This window comes from Ornithorhynchus anatinus, chromosome Y4, assembly GCF_004115215.2.
Source record: "Ornithorhynchus anatinus isolate Pmale09 chromosome Y4, mOrnAna1.pri.v4, whole genome shotgun sequence".
Lineage (NCBI taxonomy): Eukaryota > Metazoa > Chordata > Mammalia > Monotremata > Ornithorhynchidae > Ornithorhynchus > Ornithorhynchus anatinus.
Genome location: NC_053178.1, coordinates 262,355 through 281,749, shown reverse-complemented (window position 1 = coordinate 281,749; position 19,395 = coordinate 262,355). Strand labels below are relative to the sequence as shown.

Genomic DNA, 19,395 nt, shown 5'->3' with positions numbered 1-19,395 from the left:
ATTTTCCCAGAGGCACAGCAGCACTGGGCAGAAAACCCGTGTCCTGGATTGTTCGGGAAACAGCAAGAAAAGGATTGGTGTCTGCACAGATGTCCAAGTGTTTTTTTTTGACATTCCCTCAAAATGTGAATTGGACAATAATAGAAGCAAAGGAAGCTGGGGTGGAGGCAGTCAGGGGCTGCTGCTGTGGGGAGGTTCTATTTTAGAGCTGGGCTATGAGATTCCTGCTAGAATGGTCTTTTGTCCAGCATGGAAGCAGCCTCTGTGTCCGGAAAAGCCTGGAAGGGGATCACAGCAGAAGATTGATCCCCTTGCCTAGGAAAAGATTAAAGAAGGGAGAAACCACCTTAGGTCTCTAACTCCAACAAAGAGCTTCTTAGAGCCCCGTACAGATACCTACACCCTCACCCAAACTGATCTTTGAGGTCAAATTATTCAGGAATCTCACTCTCCCAACCGGCTCCCACTCTCTTCCCTTTGCTTATTTAGATCTTTTTTTTAATAGGAGCAAATGAACAATCACAATTAACAACTGACACAGCATACCAATTAATGACAAGTAAATGCATTAAACTCCAAATTTAAGATTCCTAGGCACTCATAGATACTCATACAGTTATAGTTCTATGATTTATTAATAGGGCTGCCAAATCCTAAAGATGAACATAAGGCAAAGGTCTTGTAGCATGAGTACAGCTTTGGTGGGAGTAGACCCTCCATCACCAATGGATTGCCTGCCCCTGCTTTCTATAAATGCTCCTTACCCAACTCCTAGCCCATTCTGATTGGTCATCCTCTTTGTTTCAGTACATTTTATTTTTACTCTCTGATCTCTTTGTGGCTTATCATGCCTCAGTAAACTCAGTCATCTCAGCTAATCGTCTTAGTGATTTATCAGTGTTATATGCAGAGTTCCTACTCTATGCTGACCATTCTACTTGGGAGAGAACAGTAGAATCCACAGGCAAAATCAGTGCTCTCCACAACTTTCAGTGAAATGGAGGACAAAGACATTGAAATACAGGTAAGAGGATATGGATGTAAGTGCTGTGAGAGTGGGAAGTGGGATGGGTACCTAAGTTCCCGGGTATGGACTCAATGGCATAGGTAGCCCAGGAGGGAGGGGAAATAGGGTCGGAAGGTAAGAGATTAGTCAGGGAGGCTTCCTGGAGTACAAGTGAATCAAGTATAGTTTGAAGATGGGGAAATGTGGTCTGTCAGATGTAAAAAGTTCCAAGCACCAGGGAAAGAGAGCGCAAAGTGTTGACCACAAGAGAGATGAGACCGAAGCACAGTAAGCAAGGTGGTATTAGGGGAGTGAGGTCTGTGGGTTGGATTGTAGTGGGAGAGGAGAATGAACAGGTAGAGAGGGAGGTAGCTGCTTGAATGCAATAAATGACCAGCTCATGCCTTATAGCCAAGAAGATTTTGCTTGATGTGGAAAAGGATAGGCAGCAAGCTTTGTGTACCCTGGGGAAAACGACTTAATTTCTCTGTGCTTCCGTTACCTCACCTGTAAAATGGGGATTGACTGTGAGACCTATGTTGGACATGAACTTCCTCCAACCTAACAGTCTTCTATCAACTCCAGTGCTTAATACTGTGCCTGGCACATGGTAAGCACTTGACAAATTCCATAAAAAAATTTAGACTTAATAATCGCCATTGCCTTTACTTTGCTCCCACGCTGGGATGACATGTTCTCTCTTTGCAGCTAAGGGGGGCAGGAGGCTCTGTTGGAAGGTGTTCTGCTTGCATTGCTGCTTTTGTGTAGTAAGCACTTTCCTTCAAGCCAACTTAGTTGAATTTTCACCACTTCCTATCCATTAAGCAATCAATCATTGCGCTTACCCTGTGAAAACCACTGCACTTAGGACTTGGAAGGGAACAATTTAATAGAATTGGCAGACACATTTCCACATTCCCTGCCCACAAGGACCTTACAGTCTAGAAGAACTAGAGGCAGACATTAAAAGCCATTAAGGGTAGTACAATAAGTGCTACGGGGCTGAAGATGGAGGTGAATATCAAGTGCTTAAAGGGCACAGATACAAACGCATAAGTGAAACAGAAGGGAGAGTGACTAGGCGAAATGAGATTAGATGGGAAAGGCTTCTTGAAGGAGAAGTGATTTTAACAAGGCTTTGAAGGTGGAGAATGGTAGTCTGTCGGATATGAAGGAGGAGGGAATCCCAGGTCAGAGGCAGGATATGGTAAAGGGTCAATGGTGAGGCGGACTAGAATTGCATAATAGTTATGCAATCTTAACGTGTAAGCCTATACAATTATTGAGGTGAGAGCACTATGCTAAAGCTGGGAGAATTCAGTTGAATTGGAAGACCTGATATTTATCAAGTGTTTAATGAGAGCAAAAGCACCTAATAAGATCTCACAGATACAAGATTATCAGATCAGGCATAGTTCATGTTTACCAAAAGTCAATCTGACAGTAAGGAAGAACAAACATCTTATCCCCCAAAATCCAGGTTAAAAAACGGGGACACAGAAAAGTTAGGGGGCTTGCCCTAATTCTCCTAGCAAGCTAGTAATAAAGTCAGAATCAGAACCTGGGGGGTTTTCTCACTCCCACTCCCATGCTCTTTTCACTAGGTCACTCACTGTGCATCCCAGTAATTGAGTTGAGGGGGCTGCTAGTGGGACCTGATGGGGAAGATGAGGGGAGCTAATTGACAAATGCTTCCCAGAGAAGTTGGCTTTTGACGAAAGCTTTGAAGAAGGAGAGGGACATGGTTTGGTGAAGTTGAGTTGTTTAGGGCTTTTCAGACTTTTCAGAAGTGATAGGACTGAGCCATAAGTCGAGGGGAGAGGCAATGGATAGTCCTTGCAGCTGTACTCATTCATTTGTTCATTCAATTGCATATACTGAGTGCTTATTGTGCAAAGCACTATACTAAGTGCTTGGTAGAGTACAGTACAACAACAAATGGACATACTTCCTGCCCCCAACAAGATGGCAGTATAGAGAGGGAGACAGGTATTATTATACATAAATAAATTAATGAATAAATTAGATATTTACATAAGTGCTGTGGGGAGAATGAATGAAGGGAACATGTCAGGATGATGCAGAAGGGAATGGGAGAAGAGGAGAGGAGGATTTAGTCAGGGAAGCCTTCTTGGAGGAGATGTGTCTTCAATAAGATCATCAAGTGCCGGGGCGGGGGGAGCAATTATCTGCCTGATATGAAGAGGGAGGGCATTCCAGGCCAAAGATAGGATGTGGGCAAGAGGTCGGCAGAAAGGTAGATGAGCTCGAGGTCTAGCGAGAAGGATAGCTTCAGAGGAGCAAAGTGTGCGGGCTGGGTTGTAGAAGGAGTCTAGAGAGGTGAAATAGGAGGGGTCAAAGTGATTGAGTACCTCAAAGCAGAAGGTGAAGAATTTTTGTTTGGTGCGGGAGTGGTTGGGCACCCATTGGAGTTTGTTGAGGAGTGGGGAAATTTGGCCTGAACGTTTTGAAGGAAAATGACTCAGGCAGCAGATTGCAGGAAGGACTGGATTGGGGTGAGATAGGAGGCAGAGAGGTCAGCAAGGAGGCAGATAAAAATAATCACAGTGGGGAAAGATATGTGTTTGCATTAATGTAGTAGCAGTTTGAATGGAGAGGAAAAGGCAGATATTAGCGACGTCATTCTTGAGAGTGACACTTCAGATGTCCCAAAACATGCCCCAGAAGCCTGCCCCCAAAGGCACACTTTATATTCCTGTTCTCTCCGTAGGGGAGTAAGATACCAGGGAGATGGTGGAAACCAGTGAAAGTTAGTTCCTTTGAAAGAGTCATCCTCCTGGGCTTTTCAGACCAATCCCACCCCACCTTGAAGCTGCACTCTTCGTGTTTGTACTCTTCTTCTACCTCCTAACTCTGTTGGGCAATACGGCCATCATGGTGGTATCCCGGCTGGACCTTCGTCTCCACACACCCATGTACTTCCTTCTCAGCCAGCTTTCCTTCCTGGACCTCTGCTTCTCCACCAGCCTGGCCCCTCAGACTCTCGTGAACCTGCGGAGGCCCAAAAAGACCATCACCTTTGGGGGCTGTGTGGTCCAGCTCTATGTCTCACTGGCCTTAGGCTCCACAGAGTGCGTTCTCCTGGCATTGATGGCTCTGGACCGCTATGCAGCCATCTGCCAGCCTCTGCCCTATGCAATGCTCATGCACCCTAGTCTCTGCCGGCGGCTGGCAGCCATATCCTGGCTGAGTGGGGTGGCCAACTCACTAGTTCATTCATTCATTCAATAGTATTTATTGAGCGCTTACTATGTGCAGAGCACTGTACTAAGCGCTTGGGATGAACAAGTCGGCAACAGATAGAGACAGTCCCTGCCGTTTGACGGGCTTACAGTCTAATCGGGGGAGACGGACAGACAAGAACAATGGCAATAAATCGAGTCAAGGGGAAGAACATCTCGTAAAAACAATGGCAACTGAATAGAATCAAGGCAATGTACAATTTATTAACAAAATAAATAGGGTAACGGAAATATATACAGTTGAGTGGAGGAGTACAGTGCTGTGGGGATGGGAAGGGAGAGGTGGAGGAGCAGAGGGAAAAGGGGAAAAAGAGGGTTTAGCTGCGGAGAGGTAAAGGGGAGGTGGCAGAGGGAGTAGAGGGAGAAGAGGAGCTCAGTCTGGGAAGGCCTCTTGGAGGAGGTGAGTTTTAAGTAGGGTTTTGAAGAGGGGAAGAGAATCAGTTTGGCGGAGGTGAGGAGGGAGGGCGTTCCAGGACCGTGGGAGGACGTGACCCAGGGGTCGACGGCGGGATAGGCGAGACCGAGGGACGGTGAGGAGATGGGCGGCAGAGGAGCGGAGCGTGCGGGGTGGGTGGTAGAAAGAGAGAAGGGAGGAGAGGTAGGAAGGGGCAAGGTGATGGAGAGCCTTGAAGCCTAGAGTGAGGAGTTTTTGTTTGGAGCGGAGGTTGATAGGCAACCACTGGAGTTGTTTAAGAAGGGGAGTGACATGCCCAGATTGTTTCTGCAGGAAGATGAGCCGGGCAGCGGAGTGAAGAATAGACTGGACCGGGGCCAGAGAGGAGGAAGGGAGGTCAGTAAGGTAGCCGTTTGGGTGGAGAGGAAAGGGCGGATCTTGGCGATATTGTAGAGGTGAAACCGGCAGGTCTTGGTAACGGATAGGATGTGTGGGGTGAACGAGAGAGACGAGTCAAGGATGACACCGAGATTGCGGGCCTGAGAGACGGGAAGGATGGTCGTGCCATCCACGGTGATAGAGAAGTCTGGGAGAGGACCGGGTTTGGGAGGGAAGATGAGGAGCTCAGTCTTGCTCATGTTGAGTTTTAGGTGGCGGGCCGACATCCAGGTGGAGACGTCCTGGAGGCAGGAGGAGATGCGAGCCTGAAGGGAGGGGGAGAGGACAGGGCGGAGATGTAGATCTATGTGTCATCTGCGTAGAGATGGTAGTCAAAGCCGTGAGAGCAAATGAGTTCACCGAGGGAGTGAGTGTAAATGGAGAACAGAAGAGGGCCAAGAACTGACCCTTGAGGAACTCCAACAGTTAAAGGATGAGAGGGGGAGGAGGCTCCAGCGAAGGAGACCGAGAATGACCGGCCAGAGAGGTAAGAGGAGAACCAGGAGAGGACGGAGTCCGTGAAGCCAAGGTGAGATAAGGTATGGAGGAGGAGGGGATGGTCGACAGTGTCAAAGGCAGCAGAGAGGTCAAGGAGAATTAGAATAGAGTAGGAGCCATTGGATTTGGCAAGAAGGAGGTCATGGGTGACCTTAGAGAGAGCAGTCTCGGTAGAGTGGAGGGGATGGAAGCCAGATTGGAGGGGGTCTAGGAGAGAATGGGAGTTAAGGAATACTAAGCATCGATTGTAGACGACTCATTCTAGGATTTTGGAAAGGAAGGGTAGTAGGGAGATAGTGCGATAACTGGAGGGGGAAGTGGGGTCAAGAGCGGGTTTTTTTAGGATGGGGGAGACGTGGGCATGTTTGAAGGCAGAGGGGAAGGAGCCCTTGGAGATTGAGTGGCTAAAAATAGAAGTTAAGGAAGGTAGGAGGGCAGGGGCGATGGTTTTAATAAGGTGAGAGGGAATGGGGTCCGAGGCGCAGGGGGAGGGGGTGGCACTTGCGAGGACGGAGGAGATCTCCTCTGAGGATACTGCAGGGAAGGATGGGAAAGTAGGGGAGGGGGTTGGTGGGGGGGAGGGGAGAGGCGGAGGGGTGACTTTGGGGAGCTCAGACCTGATCGTGTTGATTTTCGTGAGGAAATAGGTGGCCAGATCATTGGGGGTGAGAGATGGGGGAGGGGGAGGAACGGGGGCCTAAGGAGAGAGTTAAAGGTCCGGAACAATCGGCGGGGGTGACGGGCATGGGTGTCGATGAGGGAGGAGAAGAAGCTTTGCCTGGCGGAGGAGAGGGCAGAGTTGAGGCAGGAAAGGATAAATTTGAAGTGTGTGAGGTCGGCTTGGTGCTTGGACTTTCGCCAGCAGCGCTCAGCAGCTCGAGCATAGGAGCGTAGGAGGCGGACGGAGGAGGTGATCCAGGGCTGTGGGTTAGTGGAGCAAGAGCGGCGGAGGGAAATGGGGGCGACGAAGGGGGGCTTGTCGGGAATTGGGGCCGGGTGGACCGAGGCTGCGCCTCAGGGGAGCAGAGATCCTGAGCCCACGAGGTAATGGCTCCAAGGGTCCGGGCGATGACAAGGCTCAGCTTCCCGGGAGAGGGGGGTGGTCTCGGCGTGGATGAGTCGGCGGTCGGCAGCCAATAAGCTGCTAAAGTCGGCGGTCGGTGGCCAAAAGGCTGCTAAAGAGCTAGACTGGAAACGGGGGGGCAGGCAGCCCAAGGAACCACCGCTTGGGAGGAGAGCTCCAGAGTCCATGTGGTGGTCGATTCGGCTGGGAAGAGGGGGCCCGGCGGTCTGAGACTTACCGCCAGGGGAGCAGAGATCCCGGGCCCACGTGGTAATGGCTCCAAGGCTCCGGGCGATGACAAGGCTCAGCTTCCCGGGAGAGGGGGGTGGTCTCGGCGTGGATGAGTCAGCGGTCGGCAGCCAATAAGCTGCTAAAGTCGGCGGTCGGTGGCCAAAAGGCTGCTAAAGAGCTAGACTGGAAATGGGGGGGCAGGCAGCCCAAGGAACCACCGCTTGGGAGGAGAGCTCCCGAGTCCATGTGGTGGTCGATTCAGCCCCAGGGGAGCAGAGATCCCGGGCCCACGTGATAATGGCTCCCCACGTTCACACTGCAGCTGCCTCGTTGTGGCAACCGCCACTTGGACCACTTCATCTGTGAGGTTCCAGCCCTCATCTAGCTCGCCTGTGCTGATACTACCATCAGTGAACTTGTCCTCTTCACCCTTAGTATCCTTGTGGGCCTCGTCTCTCCAGCCTTCATCCTGGTTTCCTACGCTTCATCGTCCAGGCCGGGCTGAGGATTGGCTCCCCCGAGGGCCGAACAAAGGCCATCAGCACCTGCTCCTCTCACCTCTTGGTTGTGATCATCTTCTATGGGACCATAATCTTTATGTACCTCCAGCCTGGTGGCAATTACTCACAAGACCACGGCAAATTTGTCTCCTTCTTCTACACCATGGTCGCTCCAACCCTCAACCTCATCTAAAAAAAAACCCGCTCTTGACCCCACTTCCCCCTCCAGTTATCGTCCTATCTCCCTACTACCGTTCCTTTCCAAAATCTTAGAACGAGTCGTCTACAATCGATGCCTAGAATTCCTTAACTCCCATTCTCTCCTAGACCCCCTCCAATCTGGCTTCCGTCCCCTCCACTCTACCGAGACTGCTCTCTCTAAGGTCACCCATGACCTCCTTCTTGCCAAATCCAATGGCTCCTACTCCATTCTGATCCTCCTTGACCTCTCTGCTGCCTTTGACACTGTCGACCATCCCCTCCTCCTCCATACCTTATCTCACCTTGGCTTCACGGACTCTGTCCTCTCCTGGTTCTCCTCTTACCTCTCTGGCCGATCATTCTCGGTCTCCTACGCTGGAGCCTCCTCCCCCTCCCATCCTTTAACTGTTGGAGTTCCTCAAGGGTCAGTTCTTGGCCCTCTTCTGTTCTCCATTTACACTCACTCCCTCGGTGAACTCATCCGCTCTCACGGCTTTGACTACCATCTCTACGCTGATGACACTCAGATCTACATCTCCGCCCCTGTCCTCTCCCCCTCCCTTCAGGCTCGCATCTCCTCCTGCCTCCGGGACGTCTCCACCTGGATGTCGGCCCGCCACCTAAAACTCAACATGAGCAAGACTGAGCACCTCATCTTCCCTCCCAAGCCCGGTCCGCTCCCAGACTTCTCCGTCACCGTGGATGGCACGACCATCCTTCCCGTCCCGCAGGCCCGCAATCTCGGTGTCATCCTTGACTCGTCCCTCTCGTTCACCCCACACATCCTATCCGTTACCAAGACCTGCCGGTTTCACCTCTACAATATCGCCAAGATCCGCCCTTTCCTCTCCACCCAAACGGCTACCTTACTATTACGGGCTCTCGTTATATCCCGGCTAGACTACTGTGTCAGCCTTCTCTCTGACCTCCCTTCCTCCTCTCTCGCCCCGCTCCGGTCTATTCTTCACTCCGCTGCCCGGCTCATCTTCCTGCAGAAACGATTTGGGCATGTCACTCCCCTTCTTAAACAACTCCAGTGGTTGCCTATCGACCTCCGCTCCAAACAAAAACTCCTCACTCTAGGCTTCAAGGCTCTCCATCACCTTGCCCCTTCCTACCTCTCCTCCCTTCTCTCTTTCTACCGCCCACCCCGCACGCTCCGCTCCTCTGCCGCCCACCTCCTCGCCGTCCCTCGGTCTCGCCTATCCCGCCGTCGACCCCTGGGTCACGTCCTCCCGCGGTCCTGGAACGCCCTCCCTCCTCACCTCCGCCAAACTGATTCTCTTTCCCTCTTCAAAACCTTACTTAAAAATCACCTCCTCCAAGAGGCCTTCCCAGACTGAGCTCCTCTTCCCCCTCTACTCCCTCTGCCATCCCCCCTTTACCTCTCCGCAGCTAAAGCCTCATTTTCCCCTTTTCCCTCTGCTCCTCCACCTCTCCCTTCCCATCCCCACAGCACTGTACTCGTCCGCTCAACTGTATATATTTTCGTTACCCTATTTATTTTGTTAATGAATTGTACATTGCCTTGATTCTATTTAGTTGCCATTGTTTTTACGAGATGTTCTTCCCCTTGACGCTGTTTAGTGCCATTGTTCTTGTCTGTCCGTCTCCCCCGATTAGACTGTAAGCCCGTCAAACGGCAGGGACTGTCTCTATCTGTTGCCGACTTGTTCATCCCAAGCACTTAGTACAGTGCTCTGCACATAGTAAGCGCTCAATAAATACTATTGAATGAATGAATGAATGAATCTACACCCTGAGAAGCCAGGAGGTGAAGGGAGCACTGAAGAAGCTGGTCCTGGGGGGGCTTTTCCTTGGGGAGGACAAAACCAAATGGGAGTTCCCCATGAAGGAGACTCCTACCTGCTACAATACAGAGGTCTTCCCTCGCTTCTCCTCAGCTCTCCCTCTTTACCTCTTCCAGATCAATTTCTCACTGTTCTAGTTTCTTCTGACGCCATCTCCTTCCTCATGCTCTTTCCCTGGTCTGGACCTCTCTCACAACTCAAATCCACCAGACCACAATTCTCCCAGCCTTCAGAGCCATTCTCACATCCCATCTCTTTCAAGACAGCTTCCTCAATTAATTATTAACAATCCAACCTCTATCGGCCTAACAGCCAACTTCAGCATTTATGTTTTTATATCCATTTTCACCAACTAAAAATAGACATATTTTCAAATGTACATTAGGCATTGATTCAACTAGTTCATCCTGACAGAATCGTGCTACTCCCAATTGTATCCTTACATTCCCTCCAAATCTCAGTATGTGTAAATAATTTCTGTCCGTCTCTCCCATTATACTGTAAGCCCCTTGCTGACAGGGTAATTGTGTCTTCCTTCTGATGTATTTTTCCAAGTGCTTAGTACAAGCTCTCACTAAATACCATTCCTTGACTGATCAATGGAAGGGGTGGATTAAAGAAGCTGGTGCCAACCACTGAAAAACACTCTATGCTTTCTTGTTTCTCTTAAAACCTTAAACTGAGTTACTTGTCCCTTCCTTGTTTATAGGTGAACTCCCATACCTCTCTGCAGCTAAAGCCTCATTTTCCCCTTTTCCCTCTGCTACTCCACCTCTCCCTTCCCATCCCCACAGCACTGTTCTCGTCCGCTCAACTGTATATATTTTCGTTACCCTATTTATTTTGTTAATGAATTGTACATCGCCTTGATTCTATTTAGTTGCCATTGTTTTTACGAGATGTTCTTCCCCTTGACGCTGTTTAGTGCCATTGTTCTTGTCTGTCCGTCTCCCCCGATTAGACTGTAAGCCCGTCAAACGGCAGGGACTGTCTCTATCTGTTGCCGACTTGTTCATCCCAAGCGCTTAGTACAGTGCTCTGCACATAGTAAGCACTCAATAAATACTATTGAATGAATAACACTTTGATTTGCACCATTTATTCACCCTTCCCTCATCACCACAGTACTTATGTACATATCCATAATTCATTTATTTGTATTATTGTGTGTCTCTCTTGCCCATTATGGGCAGGAAAGTTGCCTATAAGCTTCTTTATGTTGTTCTTTCCCAAGTGCTTTTTGACAGTGCTCTGCACACAGTAAATGCTCAATCAATTAATTGTATATATTGAGTGCTTACTGTGTGCAGAGCACTGTATTAAGCATTTGGGAAGAGGACAATATAATAATTATAACAGATAAATTCTCTGCCCAAAAGAAGTTTACAATCTAGAGGGGGAGACAGACACTAATACGAATAAATAACATAATATAAAATTCAAAGATATATTCATAAGTGTGCTGGGATTGGTAGTGGGGTGAATATTAAATGTCCAAAGGTCACAGATCCAAGTATATAGATGAAACAGAAGGGAGAGTGAGGAGGGGAATAAAGGGCTTATTTGGGGAAGGCTTTTTGGAGAATATGTGACCTCTGTCATACTTTGAAGGGGGATAGAGAGGTGGTCTGAGGGGGAGGGAGTTCGAGGCTAGGGGGAGGACATGGGTGGAGCAGTAGATGAGATCGGGACACAGTGAATAAACTGGCACTAGAGCAGAGTGTGTGGGCTGGACTGTAGTAGGAGATTAATGAGTTGAGGTAGGCTGAGGAAAAGCTGACTGAGTGCTTTAAAGTCAATGGTAAGGAGATTCTGTTTGATGTGGAGGTGAATGGGCAGCCATTCAAGATTCTTGAGAAATGGAGAGTCAGAACTGAACATTTTTGTTGATAAATGATCTGTGAAACAGGTTGATCCACGAAAAATCCACGGATTGGAGTTAAGGGAGACAGGAGGCAGGGAGGTCAGTGAGGAGCTACAAGTGGAGTAGTCAAGGTAAGATAGGATAAGTGCTTCGATCAGTACAGTAGCTGTTTGGATGGAGAGGAAAGGGTGGATTTTAGCAATGATGTGAAGGTTAAACTGACAGGATTTGGTGACAAATTGAATATTAGAGTGGAATGAGAGAGATGAGTCAACCACAACACCAAGGTTATGGGCTTCTAAAACAGGGAGAGCCATGGTGTTGTCTACAGTTATAGGAAAGACATGGGGGCAGGATTTTGGAGGGAAAATAAGGAGGTTAGTTTTGGACATGTTTAATTTGAGGTACTGGTGGGATATTCAAGTGGATACAGCTTTGAAAGCAGGAGACAGTGAGAGGTTGCATAGATGGAGAAGTCAAGGCTGGAGCTGTAGTTTGGGGAATCAACTGCATATGAGTTCTCCAAGGGAGTGGGTTTAGATATAGAATAGAAGGGGATCGATAACTGAGCCTTGAGGAACCCTTACTGTCAAAATGTGGGAAGAAGAGGTGGAGTCAGCAAAAGAGACAGAAGGAGTGGTCAGAGGGATAGGAAGAGAACCAAGAGAGGACAGTGTCAGTGAATCCAAGGTTGGATAAAGTTTCCAGAAGAAGGAGATGGTCTACAGTGTCAAAGACAGCTGGGAGGTCTAGAAGAATTAGGATGGATTAGAGACCATCAGATTTTGTGAGAAGAAGGTCATTAGTTACCTTGGAGAGGGCTCTTTCTGTGGAATGAAGGGGGCAAACCCCAGATTGGAGGGGAGCTAGGAGAGAATTAGAGAAGAGGAAGAGGAGACAGCAGGTGTAAACAACTCTCTCAAAAGGAGAGAGTCAGAACTGAGAAATGGAGAGTCAGAACTGAACATTTTTGTTGATAAATGATCTGTGAAACAGGTTGATCCACGAAAAATCCACGGATTGGAGTTAAGGGAGACAGGAGGCAGGGAGGTCAGTGAGGAGATAAATGGAAGGAAGGAGGTTGGATCTTACTGGGGGAACAGGGTACGGCCCGCGGGGCCCACCCTAGGATTCCTTCCAGCAGCTGGAGAGTGTGTGTTGGCAGCAGGATGGGTAAATATGAAAAGGGAGAGTATTCCAGACAAGTGACAGGAAATGGGCAAGAGGTAAGTAGTGAGGTGGACAAGATCGAAGTATGATGAGTAGATTGGCAACACAGCAGCAAAGTGATCAGGCTGCATCTAGTAGGAGAGTAGTGAGGTGAGGTAAAATGGGGGCAAGGTGATTGAGTGATTGACTGATTGAATGAAAACATGGACCAAAAGGGGATGCCCACCCTGGCCCTCTCACCCAAGAGACTCCCCTCTTTCTAGCAACATATCTTAAACTACTATGATTTGTGTGAAGAAGTGCTGCTCCCCTTCCTTCTCCCAAATTCTTGCCAGTGTTTTCATTATGGTAGGAGGTGGCAAGGGGAAGTGGGTAGAAGTGGTGAAACAGCCAGAAGGAAGGGATTGCCTATTGGATCTATGCAATCGTGGGAACTGCAGACCACTCAGGATGTTGCACATGGTGGACAAGCTCATCAGGAATCATGAAAAGTAACTGGCTAGAAGGGTGGTGAAGACCTCAGAGGCTACCAAGGTAGCTGCCTCCTGGGTTAAGTAGCTACAGTACATTTTGACCACTATGTTATGGTCAAATACCATCCTGTGCAGTCTGCAGTGTGTTACACCCCTGCGAACTTACTCCTCACTGCACTCACTGATGCAGTAAGAATAGGACTGACACATGTGAGAGTGTACAAGGGATGTTGAGCGAATCACTATCAACCTCATAAATTCTTTCACAAAGGTTTTCAGTCCCAAAGACTTTGAGACTGGACTGAGATTCATCTATTATTTATAATAGAAGAATCTATCAACTAGAGAAATCCCCCTATCCCAAACCCAATTTACCTTTCCCATCTTCAAAGTCCTCCTAAACTCTCACTGCCTACAGGACGTTTTTTCTATTTATTTCCCAACATCCCAATTTTGTAAGCCCAACACCCACTCTTAGCAAACCTGTGTACTTCACTGTTACCTTCAGCACTCAAGTACATATATTTTTATTTATATATGCTTTCTATACATATATTAACATGTACATTCAATTATTTGTTCAACTGTTTCATGCGGAAATGTTTGTACCACTCCCTGATTTATCCTTTTTCTTCTAGGTTACCCGGCCTGTAAATAACATCTCCCCATTAAATACTAAGATCCTTGGGGGTAGCCAACATGTCTCTTGCTGTTGTACTCTCCCATTTGCTTAGTACAGTGTCTAACAGGTGGAAGGCAGTCAAATACCACTGATTGATTGATTGATTGATTGCCACTGGAATGCTCTGGGGAACACCAGTATGGGGCTGTCTTGGGGCCATGTGGCTAGATGTATATTGAGGGACAGACCTGGGGAGTAGGGACACTAGACTTGAGCCTCCTATAGGGAGGATCAGTCCATTTTCCCCTATCGCCAAGATCAAAATCATTATCATCTTACTCCTTCTCCTCCACCTCCTCTTCATCTTCTGTTCTCCATTTACACTCACTCCCTTGGTGAACTAATTCGCTCTCACGGCTTTGACTACCACCTCTATGCAGATGAAACACAGATCTACATCTCTGCCCCTGTCCTCTCCCCGTCCCTTCAGGCTCACATCTCCTCCTGCCTCCAGGACATCTCCACCTGGATGTCTGCCCGCCACCTAAAACTCAACATGAACAAAACTGACCTTCTCATCTTCCCTCCCAAGCCCGGTCCTCTCCCAGACTTCTCTATCACCGTGGATGGTACGATCATCCTCTCGTCTCTCAGGCCCACAACCTCGAGGTCATCTTTGACTCATCTCTCTCGTTCACCCTACACAACTGATCCTTACCTTTACAGCATCGCCAAGATCTGCCCTTTCCTCTCCACCTTAAGGGCTACCTTACTGCTACAGGCTCTCGTTATATCCCGGCTAGACTACTGTGTCAGCCTTCTCTCTTATCTCCCTTCCTCCTCTATCGCCCCGGTCCAGTCTATTCTTCACTCCGCTGCCCGGCTCATCTTCCTGCAGAAACGATCTGGACATGTCACTCCCCTTCTTAAACACCTCCAGTGGTTGCCCAACGATCTGCGCTCGAAACAAAAACTCCTCACTCTAGGCTTCAAGGCTCTCCATCATCTTGTCCCCTCCTACCTCTCCTCCCTTCTCTCTTTCTACTGTCCACTGAGCATGCTCCGCTCCTCTGCCGCCCACCTCCTCACCATCCCTCGGTCTCGCCTATCCCGCCATCGACCCCTGGGCCACGTCCTTCCTTAATTCTGGAATGCCCTCCCTCCTCACCCCCGACAATCTAATTCTCTTCCCCTCTTCACCTCCTCCAAGAGGCCTTCCCAGACTGAGCTCCCCCTTTTTTCCCTCTGCTCCCTCTACTCCCCCTTCACCTCTCTGTAGCTAAACTCTCTTCTCCAGCCTTTTCCTCTCCTTTGCCCCCTCTCCCATCCCACTCCCTCAGCCCTGTACTCGTCCGCTCAACTGTATATATCTTCATCACCCTACTTATTTTGTTTATTTTGTTTAATGAGATGTACATTACCCTGATTCTATTTATTTGCCATTGTTATCATGAGATGTTCTTCCCCTTGACTCTATTAATTGCCATTGTTCTTGTCTGCCTGTCTCCCTCGATTAGACTGTAAGCCCATCAAAGGGCAGGGACTGTCTCTATCTGTTGCCGACTTGTACATTCCAAGCGCTTAGTACAGTGCTCTGCACATAGTAAGCGCTCAGTAAATACTATTGAATGAATGAATGAATCATTATCATCATCACTGATGGCTTAGGGGATAAACTATGGAGCTGTGAGTCAGAAGGTTATATTGAGGGACAGACCTGGGGAGTAGGGACACTAGGCTTGAGCCTCCTATAGGGAGGATCAGTCCATTTTCCCCAATGGCCAAGATCAAAATCATTATCATCTTACTCCTTCTCCTCCACCTCCCCTTCATCTTCTGTTCTCCATTTACACTCACTCCCTTGGTGAACTCATTCGCTCTCACGGCTTTGACTACCACCTCTATGCAGATGAAACACAGATCTACATCTCCAAACCCAGCTCTGCCACTTGTCTGCTGTGTGACCTTGGGCAAGTCACTTCACCTCTCTGCGACTCAATTTGCTCATCTGTAAAATGGAAATTGAGACTGTGAGCCCCATGTGGACAAAGACTTTGTCCCACCAGATTTGCTTGTATCTACCTCAGCACTCAGTACAGTGCCTAACACCTAATAAGAGCTTAACAAATGCTAACATCATTATTATTATTATTCACCATGTGTCATATGAGACTCCTCTGTAAAGAAAGAGTAATATATATATTGGAAGATCACATCCCTGAGTCATCTCTAGCCCACAAAGGAGAATCAAGCATAGGAAGACAGATCCAGTGCTTAGTACACTGCCTGGCATAGAGTAAGTGCTTAACAAATGTCATTATTATTATTATTGTTAATAACAGTCTTTCCTCTTTCCCCTCAGGAAGCCCACAGAAGGAATGAGTTTAATGCGACAAACTTGGCTCTGGCCCAGATTGCCACTTCAATACCTCTAACACCAGGATCAATTTATGCATTTTCAAAAGGAGGGAAAATTGAGCCCTGTGGACAGACAAGCGATTGAAAAATTCATTGTTTACTTTATGCCTAGCTCAGTGTTAGATATGAAATATACCCAAAAATCAGGGCAAACATGATCGCTAAGTCATGTGAGGGTTCATGATCAGTCATCATCATGATCATGGTCATGCCAGTAAGAGCGGGTATATTAACCCCACTTACTGAAACTGTGTGATAGAAAGATCAAGTGACTTATTCAAGGTCACACTACCAGCCTGAAGCATAATGACCAGACCTGAAAGATCTAGTCTTGGCTGACCCTAAGCCATATTGCCTCTGACAAAAACGATCATAAGCAATAATAATAATTATACTTGTTAATATATAACCAATCTCTAAGTTACATATTACAAATGATTTATTTGCACTATTACCTGTCCACCCCTTTAGAGTGTAAGTTTAGTGAGGACAGGGGACATGTCAACCAAGTCTTTTGAATTACAGATTCCCAAGTGCTTATGTACAGTGTTGTGCACACAGTACCTATTGTAAGTACCATTAATGATGAAGTCAGTCAGTCAGTCAGTCGCTTGTATCTCTGGAGTGCTTACTGTGTGCAAAGCACTGTAAGAAGTCATTGGGACAGCACAATACAACAATAGAACCGACACATTCCCTGTCTACAGTGAGCATATAGTCTAGAGGGGGAGACAGACATTAATAAAATAAGTAAAATTATAGCTATAGCCATACTTGCTGTGGGTCTGGGGGTGATGAAAAAAAGAAGCAAGTCAAGGCAACACAGAAGAGAATGGAGAAGAGGAAAGAAGGGCTTATTCAGGGAAGGCCTCTTGGAGGATATGTGCCCTCATGAAAACTTAATGTCAAGCCTTCATAGTTTTCTCTCCACATATCTTTTACTCTCCACACCCAGCGAGTTTCCTTTCCCCTTTTGGCTGGGTCAGTGCTGCCACAGGGCTGTGACACCCACGTTGTTGACCTCCTCCTATGTCTTTGCACTCTATCAAGCCTATCAACCTCGAGGCCAATGGGTTGAAATACTATCCTACATGGCCCTGTCTCCGTCCCCACCTCTGCCTTTCCCGAGTCATCTGTATTTGACATCTGTATCTGACATCTGACAGCAATTCCAACTGCCTGCTCCCCATCCACTCCTTAACCCCTGGAGAATTTACAGTTTTCCTTGCTCCAGTGGAAGATGAGTCTGTCATCTTTATTGAAATTTGCAAGCATTTGGGAATTAATAGGATTTGTATTTTAAGCTAACTCTGGCTTCTACATATTATCAATTGTAGACCTGGGATCTGGATTACATTACACGAATTTCAACACAAAATCCCATCTCTCTCTTCCCCAGTGCAGTCCTCCTGCTCAGAAAGTCCAGCGACCTCCTAATATAAAGTTTGCAGAGACCAGGTGGGAAGATTCCATGAAATCACGGCTCAATGGGATCATCTCGAAAAATTATGTTTCATTAGCATATCACAGAACACAGTCCTGAAAAGCACTGTGGAACTGTTAGGTTCCTTCTCATCTTAAGCTAACTCCCTTATGCCTCAAACTAGCTCCCTTCTACTGATCTAACTAACTCTTTTCATCCACTCCTAGGTCCCTTTCCTACTCCTTAGATAGTTCTGTTAAGATGGATGACATTTGAGGCTGGTGGGGAAGGAAATGATCAAATTATTCAAATTGTATAGGTGAGTGGTTTATGAGAAGGAACAGGAGGACAGGGCAAATCAGACACGTTCATGGCACAGTAATGAATGAAGCACAAGGCAGGGTGATGGGATCAGAACAGCAACTGGTAACAGCCATTAATGACATTTGAACTGCAGCAAGAAAGAGATGATCCCATCTTCTCCAGAAAGAGCCTCAAAACCACAGTTACGAAAGGAAAAAAGGGAAGGGAGGGGGATGGTTGAAAGTAATAATCACAGAGGGGCAAGAAAACTCTGCCTGCAGAAAACTCCACGGTGCAGAGAAGCAGCCTCGGTGGAAAGAGCCCAGGCTTGGGAGTCAAAGGTCTCGGGTTTTAATCCCGGTGCCACCACTAGTCAACTGTATGATTTTGGGCAAGTGACTTAACTTCTCTGAGCCTCAGTTACCTCACCTGTAAAATGATGATGAAGATTGTGAGCCCCATGTGGGATAACGTGATCACCTTGTCTCTCCCCAGCGCTTTGCACATAGTAAGCGCTTAACAAATACCAACATTATTACCTGTTTCCAGGTGATCATTTATTCATTCATTCATTCATTCATTCAATCAATCATATTTATTGAGTGCTTAATGTGTGAAGAACACTATACTAAGTGCTTGGGTGAGTACAATACAACAGTAAACTGACACATTCCCAGCCCACAACAAGTTTACTGTCTAGAGCAGGGGAGACAGACATCAATTAAAAATAAATAAATTACGGATATGTATATAAGTGTCGTGGGGCTGGGAGGCGGGGAAGAGCAAAGGGAGCAAGTACAGGTGATGCAGAAAGGAATGAGAGATGAGAAAAGGAAAGCTTCTTGGAGGAGATGTGCCTTCAATAAGGCTTTGAAGAGAGGGAGAGTAACTGTCAGTCAGATTTGAAGGGGGAAGGTTTTCCAGGCCAGAGGCAGGACATGGGCTAGGGGTCAGTGGTGAAAGAGGCAAAACTGAGGCACAGTCAGAAGGCTAGAACAAAAGGAGCAGATTGTGCAGCTGGGTTATAGAGGAGAGAAGCAAGGTGAGGTAAGAGGGGACAAGGTGGTGGAGTGCTTTAAAGGCAATGATGAGGAGTTTTTGTTTGATGCTCAGGTGGATGGATAACCACTGGAAGTTTGTGAGGAGGGGGATGACATATCCTGAACTTTTAGGTGGAAAAGTAATCGGGGCAGCAGAGTGAAGTATGGCCTAGAGTGGGGAGAGACAGGAGGCTGGGATATCAACAAGGAGGCTGATGCAGTAGTCCAGGCAGGATAGGATGAGTGATTGTATTAATGTGGTAGCAGTTTAGATGAAGAAGAAAGGGCAGATTTTAGCTCTGCTGTGAAGGTGGGGCCTACAGGATTTAGTGACAGATTGAATATATGTGTTGAATAACAGAGAGTAGTCAAGGATAACACCAAGGTTACGGACCTGTGAGACAAGAAGGATGGAAATTCCAGCTACGGATCAGATTCCCCTAGACTGAAAACTCACTGTGGGCATGAAATATGGCTACTAACTTTGTTGCACTGTACTCTCACAAACATTTAGTGCAGTGCTCTGTACACAGTAAGCACTCAGTAAATACTATTGACTGATAGCAGATTTTCAAGGTACAGAGGTCATGCCAGCTGATCTGACCATGCCAATTGAAAGGATTATGCTGACTCTATCAGGGAGCCCTCCAAAATATGCAGGCATACATTAGAAATGA

General features: G+C 47.6%; 1 protein-coding gene across 1 annotated transcript; it reads left to right on the top strand.

Annotated features, from left to right (window-relative positions):
* The first annotated feature begins 997 nt into the window (after positions 1-997).
* Positions 998-17,651, top strand: LOC114808703 (olfactory receptor 2G3-like). Its single transcript, XM_029056523.1, is given in 8 exon segments — positions 998-1,024; positions 3,738-3,824; positions 3,827-4,244; positions 7,199-7,372; positions 7,375-7,582; positions 9,344-9,476; positions 17,352-17,410; positions 17,603-17,651. Coding segments are annotated over 8 exon segments (1,155 nt in total).
* Positions 17,652-19,395: the final 1,744 nt, after the last annotated feature.